The sequence below is a fragment of the Ovis canadensis genome, chromosome 1 (assembly GCF_042477335.2).
Source record: "Ovis canadensis isolate MfBH-ARS-UI-01 breed Bighorn chromosome 1, ARS-UI_OviCan_v2, whole genome shotgun sequence".
NCBI lineage: Eukaryota > Metazoa > Chordata > Mammalia > Artiodactyla > Bovidae > Ovis > Ovis canadensis.
The window spans coordinates 204,183,973-204,197,030 of NC_091245.1; the positions used below are offsets into that span (position 1 = coordinate 204,183,973).

The 13,058-nt window shown below is 48.6% G+C and overlaps 1 protein-coding gene across 9 annotated transcripts in view; it reads left to right on the forward strand.

The window, feature by feature from the left end:
- Nucleotides 1–13,058, forward strand: part of DGKG (diacylglycerol kinase gamma) — a 223,958-nt gene that overhangs the window by 107,399 nt on the left and 103,501 nt on the right. For 5 of the 9 annotated variants that reach the window (XM_069558608.1, XM_069558627.1, XM_069558572.1 and 2 more), the window contains 6 exons: nt 1,046–1,162; nt 2,161–2,253; nt 3,841–3,900; nt 6,494–6,573; nt 7,729–7,803; nt 10,445–10,530. In XM_069558608.1, coding sequence (XP_069414709.1) covers nt 1,046–1,162; nt 2,161–2,253; nt 3,841–3,900; nt 6,494–6,573; nt 7,729–7,803; nt 10,445–10,530 — 511 coding nt within the window. The remainder of the gene's footprint in view (nt 1–1,045; nt 1,163–2,160; nt 2,254–3,840; nt 3,901–6,493; nt 6,574–7,728; nt 7,804–10,444; nt 10,531–13,058) is intronic. The other 4 variants (XM_069558619.1, XM_069558614.1, XM_069558583.1 and 1 more) reach the window with 1 other exon arrangement.

Genomic DNA, 13,058 nt, shown 5'->3' on the forward strand with positions numbered 1-13,058 from the left:
TTTTTAGAAGTTCTGTAGAATTCCTGGGGTGCTTAACTGAGTGCTCAGCCCCCCCAGAATTTGGCATCATGGTTACTTTGCACTCACAGTCGCATGCATACACATACGTGCCCGCCTGTTTCCCAGGTTCCTGGGCTGCTCTAGAAGCAGGTCCTGGCCAAGAAGCAGGTAACAACCAGCTCTGCAGGAAAAAGATGTGAAAGCCACTAGCTGATGACCCACACTAATTCCTCTGGGCTTTCTCTCTAACTTCCTTACAGAGTGCTTCTCACCCTGGGCTGCACTCAGGGGGCTTTAAAACAAACTAATGATGGGCCTTATCCTCAGGGACTTTAATTTACTTGACTTGGAGTGAGGGCTGGGCATTAGGACTTCTAGAAACTCCCCAGGTGGTCTTAAGGGGCTGCTAAGGTTGAGACACACCAGCCCATAGAAGCAAGAAGGGCAAAGGGAGTTCCTGATCAGAGTACCTCCCAAGGCCCAGGGCTGTACTAGGAAGGCCCTTCCAAATAGGCTGGCTCCTTTAATTCTCCCCGCAAGCCCAGGGGTAGGGCTTATTATGCCAATTTCTACAGATGAAGGACCTGAGACTCAGAGAGGTCCAGGAACTGGGCAAAGGTCACCCTGCTATAAAGTGGAAGATCAGTGACTCTCACCAGCTTGGTCTGCAGACCACACCCTCCTGTGTTTCCCTGCACAGAGCAGCCTTCCAAAAGAGAGCGCTCGCAAGCACATCCCTTTGCAAAGAGGTCTGCAAGACAGGCAGATGGACTGCCAGACGAGGCACTGCTCAGAGGCTTAAATGCCGGGAGATGGACTGTTCAAAAAGCAGGCAAAGTGGCTTTCATCCAGCTTGATTAGAGTGATAGTGATTAGGTAGGGAGAGACCACCCTGTGCAATTCAGCTAAGCTGCCCAGTGCCCACTAAACAGGAACCAGCCCTCTGGCCTCCCCATCCCTGTTCCCTCCCCAGACCTCCTCAGGCCCAGGGCGCTGGGCCATGGGTCTGCAGCCTTCCCTGGTATCCTTCCCTTCCCTCCTGCAGGTGATGCAGCACGCATGGGTGGAAGGGAACTCCTCCGTCAAGTGTGACCGGTGCCACAAAAGTATCAAGTGCTACCAGAGTGTCACCGCGCGGCATTGCGTGTGGTGCCGGATGACGGTGGGTTGGCGCCCAGAGCAGCCCTGCTTCTTTTCAGTGTGGTTTTGGTTTTTTTTTTTTTTTTGCTCAAGCTGCAGCCAGGCAGCAGTGGACATCTTGCCAGGGGGCGTGAGCAGAGCTCCATGGGCAAGGCTGGAGGGGGCACCCAGAGCCGCTGCCAGTGCCCAAAGTCTAATTGCCTCCACTAAATCATCAAACTGTGCAGAGAGAGGGTGTCCCCCCACCCCCACCCAGGTCTGCTTAAGATGATGCTGGCCAGTCTGCTGTCTGTGACCAGGCAGCTGAGAACAGCAGGCTGGACCATTAGCTTCCTTCTCCTGGGTATTGGCTGGGCCACGGGCATTGACAGAGTGAGAGAAGAATCAGACACCAGAATCACTGTGTCAGAGGAAGCCGCAGTGCTGATAGCAGCCCCACTGCCTGGGCCAGAGACCTGTGCCCCCCAGCCGCAGCAAACGTCCACGTCCATCCTGGACACCCAGAGCTGCCTGGCCTGCCTTCCACAGCGGACTCGGTGCTGCATCTTGTCCCCTTTACCCCCAGGTGTCATGAAAAGGACATACCTCCAGATCAGATTGCAGAACCCTGAAAACAGAGGTCGAGCCATGGGGTTTACTTCCAGCGTCTCATGAGTGTCTTCAACAAGATCTCCTTCCTACCAGTGTCTCAGTGCCTAGGGAGCAAACAACCAAGGGGGCCTCGGGCATCCCCATGCGGCTGCCACACTGACGGCCCACAAGTCTGCCTGGGACCATTTCGCTCCCGCTGCCACGGGCAGCACTGGGCCTCCTTTCTCTGCCCACAGCAGACTTGGCATCCCTAAGCACACACCGCACATGGGAACACACACACTGTCTAAGCTATACTGCCAAAGCGGCAGTGCATCAGGGTTGGAAGGCGCCCTAGACAACTTGCCTCCCTAGGAAGCTTCTAGCCTCTCATACTTGACATTTCCTTGAACACTTTCACTCACTCTCATCTTCATTTTTCCCCTCCAGTTTCACCGCAAGTGTGAATTGTCAACCCTATGTGATGGTGGAGAGCTCCGAGACCATATTTTGCTGCCCACATCAATATGCCCCATTACCCGGGTAAGTGTTGCCTCCCAACCACAGGGCTCTGTCTCCACCCCCGACCCACCTCCACCACCCCCCGCCCCGGGCAACCCCAGCTCACATTTCAGATGCAGGAGCATTTAGACATTTACATCCCTCTGCGGGCTCCCTCAACAACTCTTAGGATTTGTGTTTTCAGCACAAGTTGAAGAGAGGTCAGTGCTGCACAGTCAGGTTGTCAGAGAAAACTTCCCAGGCTGAAGCAGTCCCGACCACCACCACCCAAAATGCTCTGACATGGCCCAGCAAGAAAAGCACATTCTTCGTTCCCAGCACCTTGCAGGCAGATCATAGCTCAAGGAACCCCAGTCACCACCCGTGCACAGCGAGGCTTCCCAGGCCTCCCTTATCTCTGTCTCCCTCTCTGCTGTGTCCAAACATGGACTTCCCAGTGTCTTGAAGATTTCCAAGGGTGTCACAGCCTCATCCTGGAAATGAAAGCTGCAAAATTAAACTCCAGTTGTCCCCATCTGAAATTCTTTCTGTCTCCTGTGTTGAAGACCCTTTTTTCAAATCAAGTACCAAAGACCTTAAATTGTTCTCTTTTCATCTTAGAGATGTGGCTGAGGATCACTGACTCCTCACATTTCACCCTTTACTTGAGCATCTTCTTTCTCATTAAAAATTGATGGGAAAAAAAAAAAAAAACACTTTCAAAAACCATTTGGCAGTATCTACTAAGTTGGAGTTACACAAACTTTATGACTCAACAAGTCCCCTCCTGTCTATCTGAGAAATACAAGCATTTATTCCACCATAAGACATGCACAAGAATGTTCCTATCAACTTTATTCATAACAGTTAAGCACTGGAAACAAGCTTAATGACCACTGACAAGAACAGATTAATAAGTTGAGGCAGATTCAATAATACTGTATCGCAATGGAAAAGAGCCATGCTTTGATGCAAAAATATGGGTAATCCCCAAAATATAATGCTGAACAAAAGAAGTTGGACTCAAAAGACATGGTATATGATTCCATCTATATGAGACTCAAAAGCCAGGCAAAGTCAGTGTGGCATCAGGAGTCACGACAGAATGATACCAAAAGATGCAGTATGACAAGGGCAGGTACATATGCAGAAATTCATAGAACTGTAGGTTTAGATTTGAGCATCTTACTGTATGTGACATAAACTTCAATAAGATGAATAATAAACATTGAAGAAAAAACAAAACCTGAAAGATGACTTAGTGTCGTATCATTTAGTAGTGCTAAGCATAGAAACCAGATCTCAGGCCTTGCTTCTCAGAGATCAAGCTTCTAAATCAACAGAGTAGATTTCTGCCCATTTCAGTGTTTCCTCTGAAACACTGTGTTCTTTCTAGTGTCTCGAAGTCAAAGTCAGGGCAAGTGATGACAAAGGCCTGGAGAGTCTTTGAGGAACCCAAAGGGAGCATTTCTTTGTTTTGGTTCAAAGCCCCACTTTGAAGACTCCATCCTATGCTATACTGGTTTCCTATTCTCTTTCTTTATATTAACCATTTGTTTTTCTTTTGATTTCTTTTTTTGCAGGAGGCATATTTTTTTCAAAGGATGCTTGTCTTTCCTCTTTTCACAGGACAGGCCAGATGGGAAGTCTGATGGCAGCGTGTCAGCCAAGGGTGAACTTGTCATGCAGGTACCTCAGCGAACCCTGAGTCTGTTCATTCCTTCTAAGCTGGTCCAAGGTTGTGGAGGGGAGGACAGGATTTGAGTTCTAGAGAAACACATCTTAACATCTGCCTTCTTATCTGATTGATTATATCGCAGAAGACACTGGATTTCCAGTCTCTGGGGTTACCTTTGGCCGCCACGCTGTAGGCAAGAGGTGCAAAGGGAGGTTGGTTGATCCTGTAGCTGGCCACACTGGCTTTATCACCTTTTAAGGAACACATTGCATGAAACTTCAGTGTGCATACCCCCTGAATAATAACAAGAATGTGGCCTAAAAATAGACAATTGGGTTTTCCAAGACTGCCAAGCTGTCTCCAGAATGTGATCTGCCAAAAGAGTTAAATAGATCCAAAAGTTCTCCTTCATCCTTAAATGTGTATTTAAGAACTCAGTGTTTTTTTGTTTTTTTTTTAAAGTTGGATTCACCAGTGAACTTCTCTCTGTGCCTTTCACGAAGAGCCAGGGAATGCAGAAAAGGCAGCCTGGTGAGGTGGAATGAGAAACAGGAAAAGAAAGAACACTGGGGCCTCTTCCTCTCCCTCTGACCCTTAAGTTTCCTTGTTTGAAAAGGCACATAGCATATCCCTGCATTGCCCACCTCCCAGAGATGCTCCAAGATTCAATGAGAACTTGTAGATGAGTATAAAACATAAGGCACAGTGATGCCAGAAGCTTGATGCGGGAAAGCTCTAGACACCTTGAAGGGGAGAAAGTCAGATGGAGCACTTGCACAGCGCAGCTATGTCAGTTCACAGCTGGCATCTATCTGCTTGTCCTGTATCTGTTCTGATTGGACAGTGTCCATGCTATGCAGGTTGTTCAGCATTCTGAATATCACCCCCAGAGGTAAAGACTTACTTCTCAGTCTCCAAGATGCTTCTGGGTACCACACAAATAATCACCCTTGGCAGATGAAAAATTCCTAAAATTTGTAAAGAATGTTGCTGTCCATTTCAACTTATCTGGCACTGGGTTTGCTGAATTTTTAGCTTGAGATATAGAAAAGTAGGCATAAGACAGTGACTATGGAGCAGCGCTGCTCCTCTGTATCAGTGTATCTTTCTGCTGAAGCTACAAGTATTTACTGAGTATACTTGTCTCTGGGGCAACGGGATACTTGGTAGGAGGGTTATACACACTCCCACCCTGCTCTTGAGACATTTAATATCCAGTTGATGTTTTGAGACATTTGGGCTTCCCTGGTGCTTAGATGATAAAGAATCTGCCTGCAATGCAGGAGACCCAGGTTCGATCCCTGGGCCAGGAAGATACCCTGGAGAAGGGAATGGCTACCCACTCCAGTATTCTCGCCTAGAGAATCACATGGACAGGGGAGCCTGGTGTGGTACACTCTATGTGGTCACAAAGCATCAGACAAGACTAAGTGGCTAACACTTTCACTTTCGCTTCACCCAAGGAAATAAAACATGAAATCGTGCAAATAATACCAAACAAAATGCAGAAGATATTATATGCTTCAAATGCAATAGTTTCCATTGCAATGATCAAGCAAAACTTCATAGACAAAGTAGGTCTTGAATTGGGCCTTGAGGATGAGAAGTTTTTCTTGAGGTTTCTATGAAGGAAATAGACATTTCAGGGCATTAAGGAGGAGAAGAAACCAGTGTGAGCAGCCCCACAGGGTGGGAATTCACTCATAGAGGGTAAGAGCCAGACTTGGCTGGAGCTGCAGTGAAGGTTAAAGTGATTAAGGGAGAACTGATAGAACAGGGCTACACAGAAATACCTTGCAGGCCAGGTTAGTAGGTTTGGATTTTATCCTCTGGGTAATGAGATGTCATTAAAGGATTTTGAGCAGGAGTGGTATGACTAGTGATGCCTGGGAAAGAACTGCATGGGGGCAGCTTACAGGGCTTCACCTGAAGTGAGAAAGGCCTGAGCAGTGTGGGCATTGTGGCAGCTGCTGGAGATAGTGAGACTTTCCAGGGGAAGAGCTGGCAGGACAGGGTCTTCCCTGGGAGACTGGATGAGTAATAATAGTAACCAGGAGACGACCAGTTTTGGGGTGAAAGAAGGTGAGTCAGATCTGGGGCACATTCCACTGGCTGAAGACACCCCCTTTGACAGCGAGGAAGGTAGAACCAGAGCTCGGGAGGAGAACTGGGGCTGCAAATGTGGATTTGAAAGATGCTGGGGGTGGAAGTGATGATTAGCTCCATTCTATTTAGGTGTAGGACCGGATGGTCATATTTTCTAAGATCATTTCAGTTGTATCTTTACACAAGCTAATCTTGTGCTGTGGGCACAAAGCCACACCATTGCTGAATAATTTGAAGCCCCATCTCTGATCCCCACCTCAAACCCTTGTCACCATTAATGCTACTTAAAAAACCACTTAAGGCTGGAGACACTTAACTGCTTAATCCCTCAGATTAAGCCAATGGAGCAGCACCTACTGCCTCCTGACCTCCTCTACCCCATGCCTGGATCTGCTTCCCAGCTGCCTCTCCCGGGATCTGTCTCAGTATCCACTCTCATCACATTCCTAGTCCTATGGGCTGAAACACAGCTAACTTCTTTTTCTTTTGCCTTTGAAGTATAAGATCATCCCCACTCCGGGTACCCACCCCCTGCTGGTCTTGGTGAACCCCAAGAGTGGAGGGAGACAAGGAGAAAGGTATGTTCTCTTCTTTTTTGAGATGGAGAGGCTCGAACAACTTCATGTGGGTCCTTTCTTCCCCTCAGCCACAACCGAGTGGGCTATGGAGGTGGCAGACCTGTGGTCCAGTCCCAGCCCTACCGCACATCACTTGATGACCTGGTCCAAGTGACTGAACGTCCCTGTGCCTTGGTTTCATCCTCCGTAAAATGGAGATAATAATCATTTCTTCTCCCATGGGGGTTTTGCGAGTATTAAGGTAGACATAGACTTATCCTAGGGATTGTCACATGGGCCATTATTCTGTTTCCCAGAATCAGGCTAAGTTCTGAGATGCCTGTTAAGTTCCCGGGCTCTCAAGCCTTTTGTTGACTTAAGAGACATGGCAGAGGCACCTGGTTGAGACTTCTCGGCCTATTCCACTCTGAGAAAGCAGGGCACCCATCTCATCAGTGAAGGAAGTGCCCAGTCTGCAGAGGGTGACAGATGGGTGGAGCAGCTCTGCCTCCCTGTGTTCAGCTCTGAGGCAATGAATTGTTGACACGGTGATCTGGAATCCACGTTTTAAAAAATAATAAGCAGATCTTAAACAAGAATTATGAGGCCCCACCCCCAATCCTAGGGGCCAAGCACCCTTTCTGAACTGACCTAATCAGCCTCAAGCTGAAGCCTTGAAACCAAGCCTAGATGTGGCTACTGCCCCCAGTGCTCCTCTGCCCCAGCGCCACCTCCTGCAAGTCCTCCTGACCCCAGGACTTGGGGGACCTTTGTCTAGTCCACAAAGAGCAGAATCATACTGCCTAGAACATGCAGAACATTTGGGAGAAGTTCTCCATGAAGGAGAAGGCCTCAGGAGAATGGAAGTTCTGTTCTCTAGGTTGCTCTGCACTGTCCTCTGTGCAAGGCATACTACTCCTGGGGTTGGAGACTAGAATCTTGGATGGTGGGGATACTTTGAACCAGGGTGAGGGCCTGGGTGAAGCCAGCTGGACCTGGGAGTTCAGGGTCTGCAGGACCTGTGTGCAGTCTTCCCCACCTTGGGTTTAAAGAGACCCACGTTCCCACCATCACTGGGCTGGAGAGGTACTTGCCCTCCTATGACTTCTCACAATGACATTCCCCTTCTCTGTCTTGGTCTCTCTCTCTCTCTCTCTCTTTCTTTTTTTTCCATAGAATTCTTCGGAAATTCCACTATCTGCTCAACCCCAAACAAGTTTTCAACCTGGACAATGGGGGGCCTACTCCAGGGTATGGAGACACAATCTTTACTTCTTATTTCTCCCCCGTCCCCTGTAATCTCTAAAGAGGATAGCTTTCTGAATGGTTTGGTTTTTTTTAAATCTCTTTCATCCGTAGACTTGTCCTTCCTACCAATTCACTCCTTTTCTCTTCTTTTTCTTCGTTATCTACTCTTACTTCCTCCTGGAGATACTCAGGAACACCCGTTACAGCTGACTCTGGGAAGCAGCCTACTCTACTTTATCCCAGAAAAAGCTATTGATTTTGTAAGAGGGAAAAATTGCAAATGTCATTTGTGGGATTGACAAGAAGGGCAGGCTGGTAAATTAACTTATTCGCAAGGCTGTATTAGCTGGCATCTTCATACTGAATCATCAGGGAGAAAAAAAGAGTTTTCTTAGCACTGTCGGTATTTCAGAAATCTATACAGCTGACTCAGAGTTCCACAGCATGTTCTGTTGTCGAGGCATTTTAGGATCAAGACAATTAGTTGTTCAATGAAATCACATTTTTTCCTGAATCATCCAGTTTAGAGGTGGTTCGGTGCACCCCTTCCGCACCCCCACTGGCCCGTCTCCTGTCATTTGCCTATTGGCTCTTTCCCTGTGTTGAGGAGATGGGGAGCAACAAAAGGAGGTGAGGCAGCCCCTCTGCAGCTCTCCCCAAGGTCTGTGGGAGGAGCCATGACATGATGGGCGCTGTAATCAGAGGCTCCTCCAGCACTGGGGCTGGAAGGTACCTGAAGACTGTGACCATCCTACCAGCCGGAGCCAGGGCACCAGAGACACTGGCCAGCCCGAGGCCACCTCAGTGCCAGTCCTCAGCTCTGTGCCTCCCGGGCTGGGGTTTCCAGCACCCAGACTTGCATCACTGTGCTTGGCTCACCAAGACCTTAAGAGGGTCTGGGTAAGGACTCTAAAAAGGGACTCTGAGACCCTCCCTGGTGGTCCCAGTGGTTAGGACTTTGTACTTCCACTGCAAGGGGTGTGGGTTCAATTCCTGGTGAGGAAACTAAGATCCCAGATCCCATGCAGCATAGCCACAAATTTTTTTAAGTATTTTTCATTTTTAAAAATAAGTAAGAAGAGACTGTGTCTTCAGCTGTTTGACACACAGCTATTATTTATAGCAGTGATGATATAAGACCCCTGAAGGGGAAAGAAACATGAGTGCCAATTCAGCACCTCCGCCGTGACTTACCTATAAAATTAATTTCAAAATAAAGCCCACCTGTGCTGCTGCACGTGCCATCACGGCCCCCGTGATAGCCGATGACTGCTCCATCTGTGACTTGTGATTGGGCAGCAGCCCACGGATGCCTTTACCAGCCTGCTCTCTTCTAGGGCATTTTGATACTTGAAGACAGACAGTACTGTCCCTTAACCGCATCCATCCTAAATTGGTTTTGCCCAGGATGACAAGCCTGGTGGCTGCTTCTGGGGCCACTGTGCCCTGAGTATCTCTCTCTGCTGTATGTGTCAGCCTATAATCAGAGAGGCTGTCTAGCTGAAGGGAGCCTTCATTCAGAATCCAGTTCTGCAAGAGAAAGGTGGGGAGGAGATGTTAATTTGCCCACACTTGCATTGGCAGAAGACCCCAGGGGTCTCCTCAGATCACCAAGCAGGGCAAAGAGGAAATCCTGGGCTTCAGCTTCTCAAGCCCCACCCCGAGGCCTCCCCAGATCCTGTGTGTGCTACAGCAGAGGTTCTTAACCTTTTTTGTACCAGGAACCCATTTGGCAGTCTTATGGAGCCCATGGACCCCTTCTTAATATTAAGATAATATTTTTTAATGTATAAAATGAAATACATAGGAATACCCAGGGAAACTTTATTGAAAAAACAGTTACTAAAGGTTAGACAACAAATCTGTGACAGGAAAGCACACATGATTTATTAAGACGTTACATAGCAAGTTCCAGAGGCGGGTCTAATAGCTACTGTAAATTAAAACAGTAATGAGCAGAAGTGATAATAGAAAATGCCTGCCACAACTGTAGTAAAACATTGAAATACCTGTCATTTCGGCTGCTTAACAAAGTCACAGGTATTGTTGAAGGAAATGCTAATTTTCAGTTAGAGTTTAGGGAAGATAATAGTGTAACTTTTTTTTCAAGTTCAAGGCCCTTTGGATTCTACCCACAGACCCCTTAGGTATGCACCCCAAGTTAACAGCCCTGCTGTACAGGGTTAAGGCCCCTGAGGGGAGATGGTGCTCACTCCATTTAGGTCTGGGGTGGGATGAAGATTCAGCTAGTTCGGTGCATCTCAGGAGCTGTGAGGGCAGAGTAGGTGAGAGCCAGAAAGGAGGCAGATGTTGGGGGTTAATTGTATTGGCATCCAAATAAGCAAACTGTGGATTCCTATGCATAAATCATAGACAGTTTCTAGAAAACCATTTTCTGTGTTGAATATTGAGTCAGAATCTCCTTAGACAAAGGTGGCGCCATGGGGTTCATACTCAATGGCATTGCTTAGTATGTTCTGGTCTCAGAACACTAAGTGACCCTTTCAACCCTTAAAGGAGCCAAGGTCATAATATGCTTCCAGGGAAGGAAGCAGGGTGTTGGGGTGGGGTGGGGGGACTTTACCTCAAAGAGTGTCAAAGTTCAGCCTGTAAACAAAACCATTTTGGCCTTTCTACTTCCCAGACTTAACTTTTTCCGTGATACTCCAGACTTCCGTGTTTTGGCCTGTGGAGGTGATGGGACAGTTGGCTGGATTTTGGATTGCATTGGTAAGAATGGGCTGGAAGGACCTTTGTAGTTGATTTACAACAAGTGTATTTAAAGTTGTGCATGTGAGTGCTAAGTTGCGTCAGTCGTGTCTCTTTGCGACCCCATGGACTATAGCCCTCCAGGCTCTTCTGTCCATGGGATTCTCCAGGCAAGAATATTGGAGTGGGTTGCCATGCCCTCCTCCAAGGGATCTTGCTGACCCAGGGATGGAACCCACATCTCCTGCTTTGGCAGTCGGGTTCTTTACCACTAGTACCACCTGGGAAGCCCATATTTAAAGTCAGAGGAAGGTAATAAAAAAGAGAAATGGAACCATGCCTTGTTTATCTTTGTTTCTACTCTTGGACCAATGCTTCACTAAATACCTACTTCGGGTGGACAAAAGAAAGCAAACACAATGGAAGGATTTCCACATGTACAGATGTTAACAGCTTAGTCTCAGGCCTTGCTTCAAAAATATCTGTCATGGGCAGGATTTGGGCAGTTGCAGGACAGGCCAGATGGGGAGACTGGGGGGAAGGCAGCAGGCCTGGGACTCCAGGCAGGTCCAGGGTGCTGGATAAAGGCAAGGGAACTAAGGATAGATGCATAGTGCAGGGCAAGCCACCTTGAGATGAACGCCAAGAGCCCAGAGCCCACAAAGCACATCTAGAAAGCTCAGATCAGTTCAAGCAAAGAAAAGCTGCGATGGGGTATGTCCAATATGCTTTGATCGAAAGGGTGATGGGGATGGTGGGGAGGGGCCAGGCTGGGAATCAGAAGGCCTGCCTGGATTTGTGGGTCCTTGGACACAGCACCACCAGTAAATGATGGAGAATGACTCTGAGATTCTGGGACGAGGGATACATTCAAGATCTAACCCTGGAGAGCCCAGATAAACACTGAGATATAGAACATAAACTCAGGAAAGCAACCAAGGGAATTGCTGAGATGGTCCAGAGCATTGAGCCTGGGCTGCTTGGCTGTCTTCATCCTTTGGTCCCCAGATCCTCCTGTGTACCCCCAGGTGCTCAGCTCCCATGGAAGCCCTGGCGATGCATCAGTTCAAAAAGGACACCATCTCACCCTCATGGAGCTTCCTTCTAGAGGGAAGAGACAGGCAGTAAACAAAGAAATAACTGAAATATACAGCGTGACAGAAGGTGATTAAAAAAGAGAAAGAGAGAACAGCAGAAAATGGGCAAAGGGAACCCAGCAGTGGGGGTGGAGTTGCAAACTAAGACAGGGTGGTTTTGAAGGCCCTGAGGAGCAGATGACATTTGCATGGAGACCTGGAAGAGGAGAGCTTCGCAGATGCCCAAGGAAAGAGTAGTTCAGGCAGAAGGAACAGCAGATACAAAGGCCCTGAGGCAGGAGCAGGAGAAGGCCAGTGAGGAGGCTGCAGAGCGTGCCTAGGGTGGAGTCTGTGAGGCGAGAGGGGCAGAAGATAGAGCAGAGACAAAGCAGGGCCAAGTCACTAGGACATAGGCGACGTGATACGGAATGCGGCTGTCATACCGTGAGGGTCCCAAGATGCTAGATTCTTTTGAGCAAGGCAGGGGCACAACAGATTACAGAAACTGAAAAGGGTGGGAGCTGGGAGACCAGTTAGGAGGCTCCTGCAGAGATCCAATGAGGGGACCTGGGCCGTGAACCACAGTAGAGACAGAGGAGGTGGTGTGGAGGAGTCAGGGTCTGGAAGATGGAGCCCACAGGATTTGCTGACTTCCCGTGGGAGACAACTACTTCCTCTGGGACGAGGGGAGTGGAGGATGGGCCAGGATAGACCCTGGACAGGGTGGAGAAGGCTGGGCCCCCAGGGGTCATAAGCAAACCACCTGGGTTGGGACATGCATCCCCCACACCCGCCACATCTGCTCCCTCACAGGCACTCTGGTTTCCATGGACACAGCCCTGCCAAGCAGCCACCCACGGTCTCTTGTCACCCAGGGCTCTGGAGTTGTTTGTGGGAGGAGGGAGGCATCCTATGGGAGCCAGGGAAGAAAAAGCTGATCAGCAGAGGGTGGATGGCTGCAGTGCTAGGAGCTGCTTGTAGGGTTCCCTCTCCATCGGGAAGGAGAAAGTAGGGTTTGCGGACAAGCTTTATAAAATTCATCTGCAGAGGACACAGGTGATATATGCTGCCCAGAACAGAAAGAGCCTGTGAGGTGATCTGTTTTTTCACAGGTTAAAAAACAGAGATTAAAAAACAAGAGTGAAAGGAATAACTGGACAGTATTCATTCATTCATCCATTCAAGAGACTGAGGCCCTTGTTCAGTGCTCTCTGCCACCCCATTTCAGCTCTGTCTCTGATCTGTTCTCATGCAATAGCCAGAGTGGTCCTTCCTGAATGTCAGCGGGGTTTTGATGTGTGTGAAGCACGTCAGTGGCTTCCCAGGACTCTTAGATAACGATAAAACCAATGCTTCAGGGGCCCAAAGTGGTGCCTAGCAGCTGCCCACCCTTCCAGCCTCGTTTCCTACCCCCTTCCTCCCCCTCAAACACTCAATCCCTTTCCGACCCTTGAAGACACCAGTGTCCCTTCC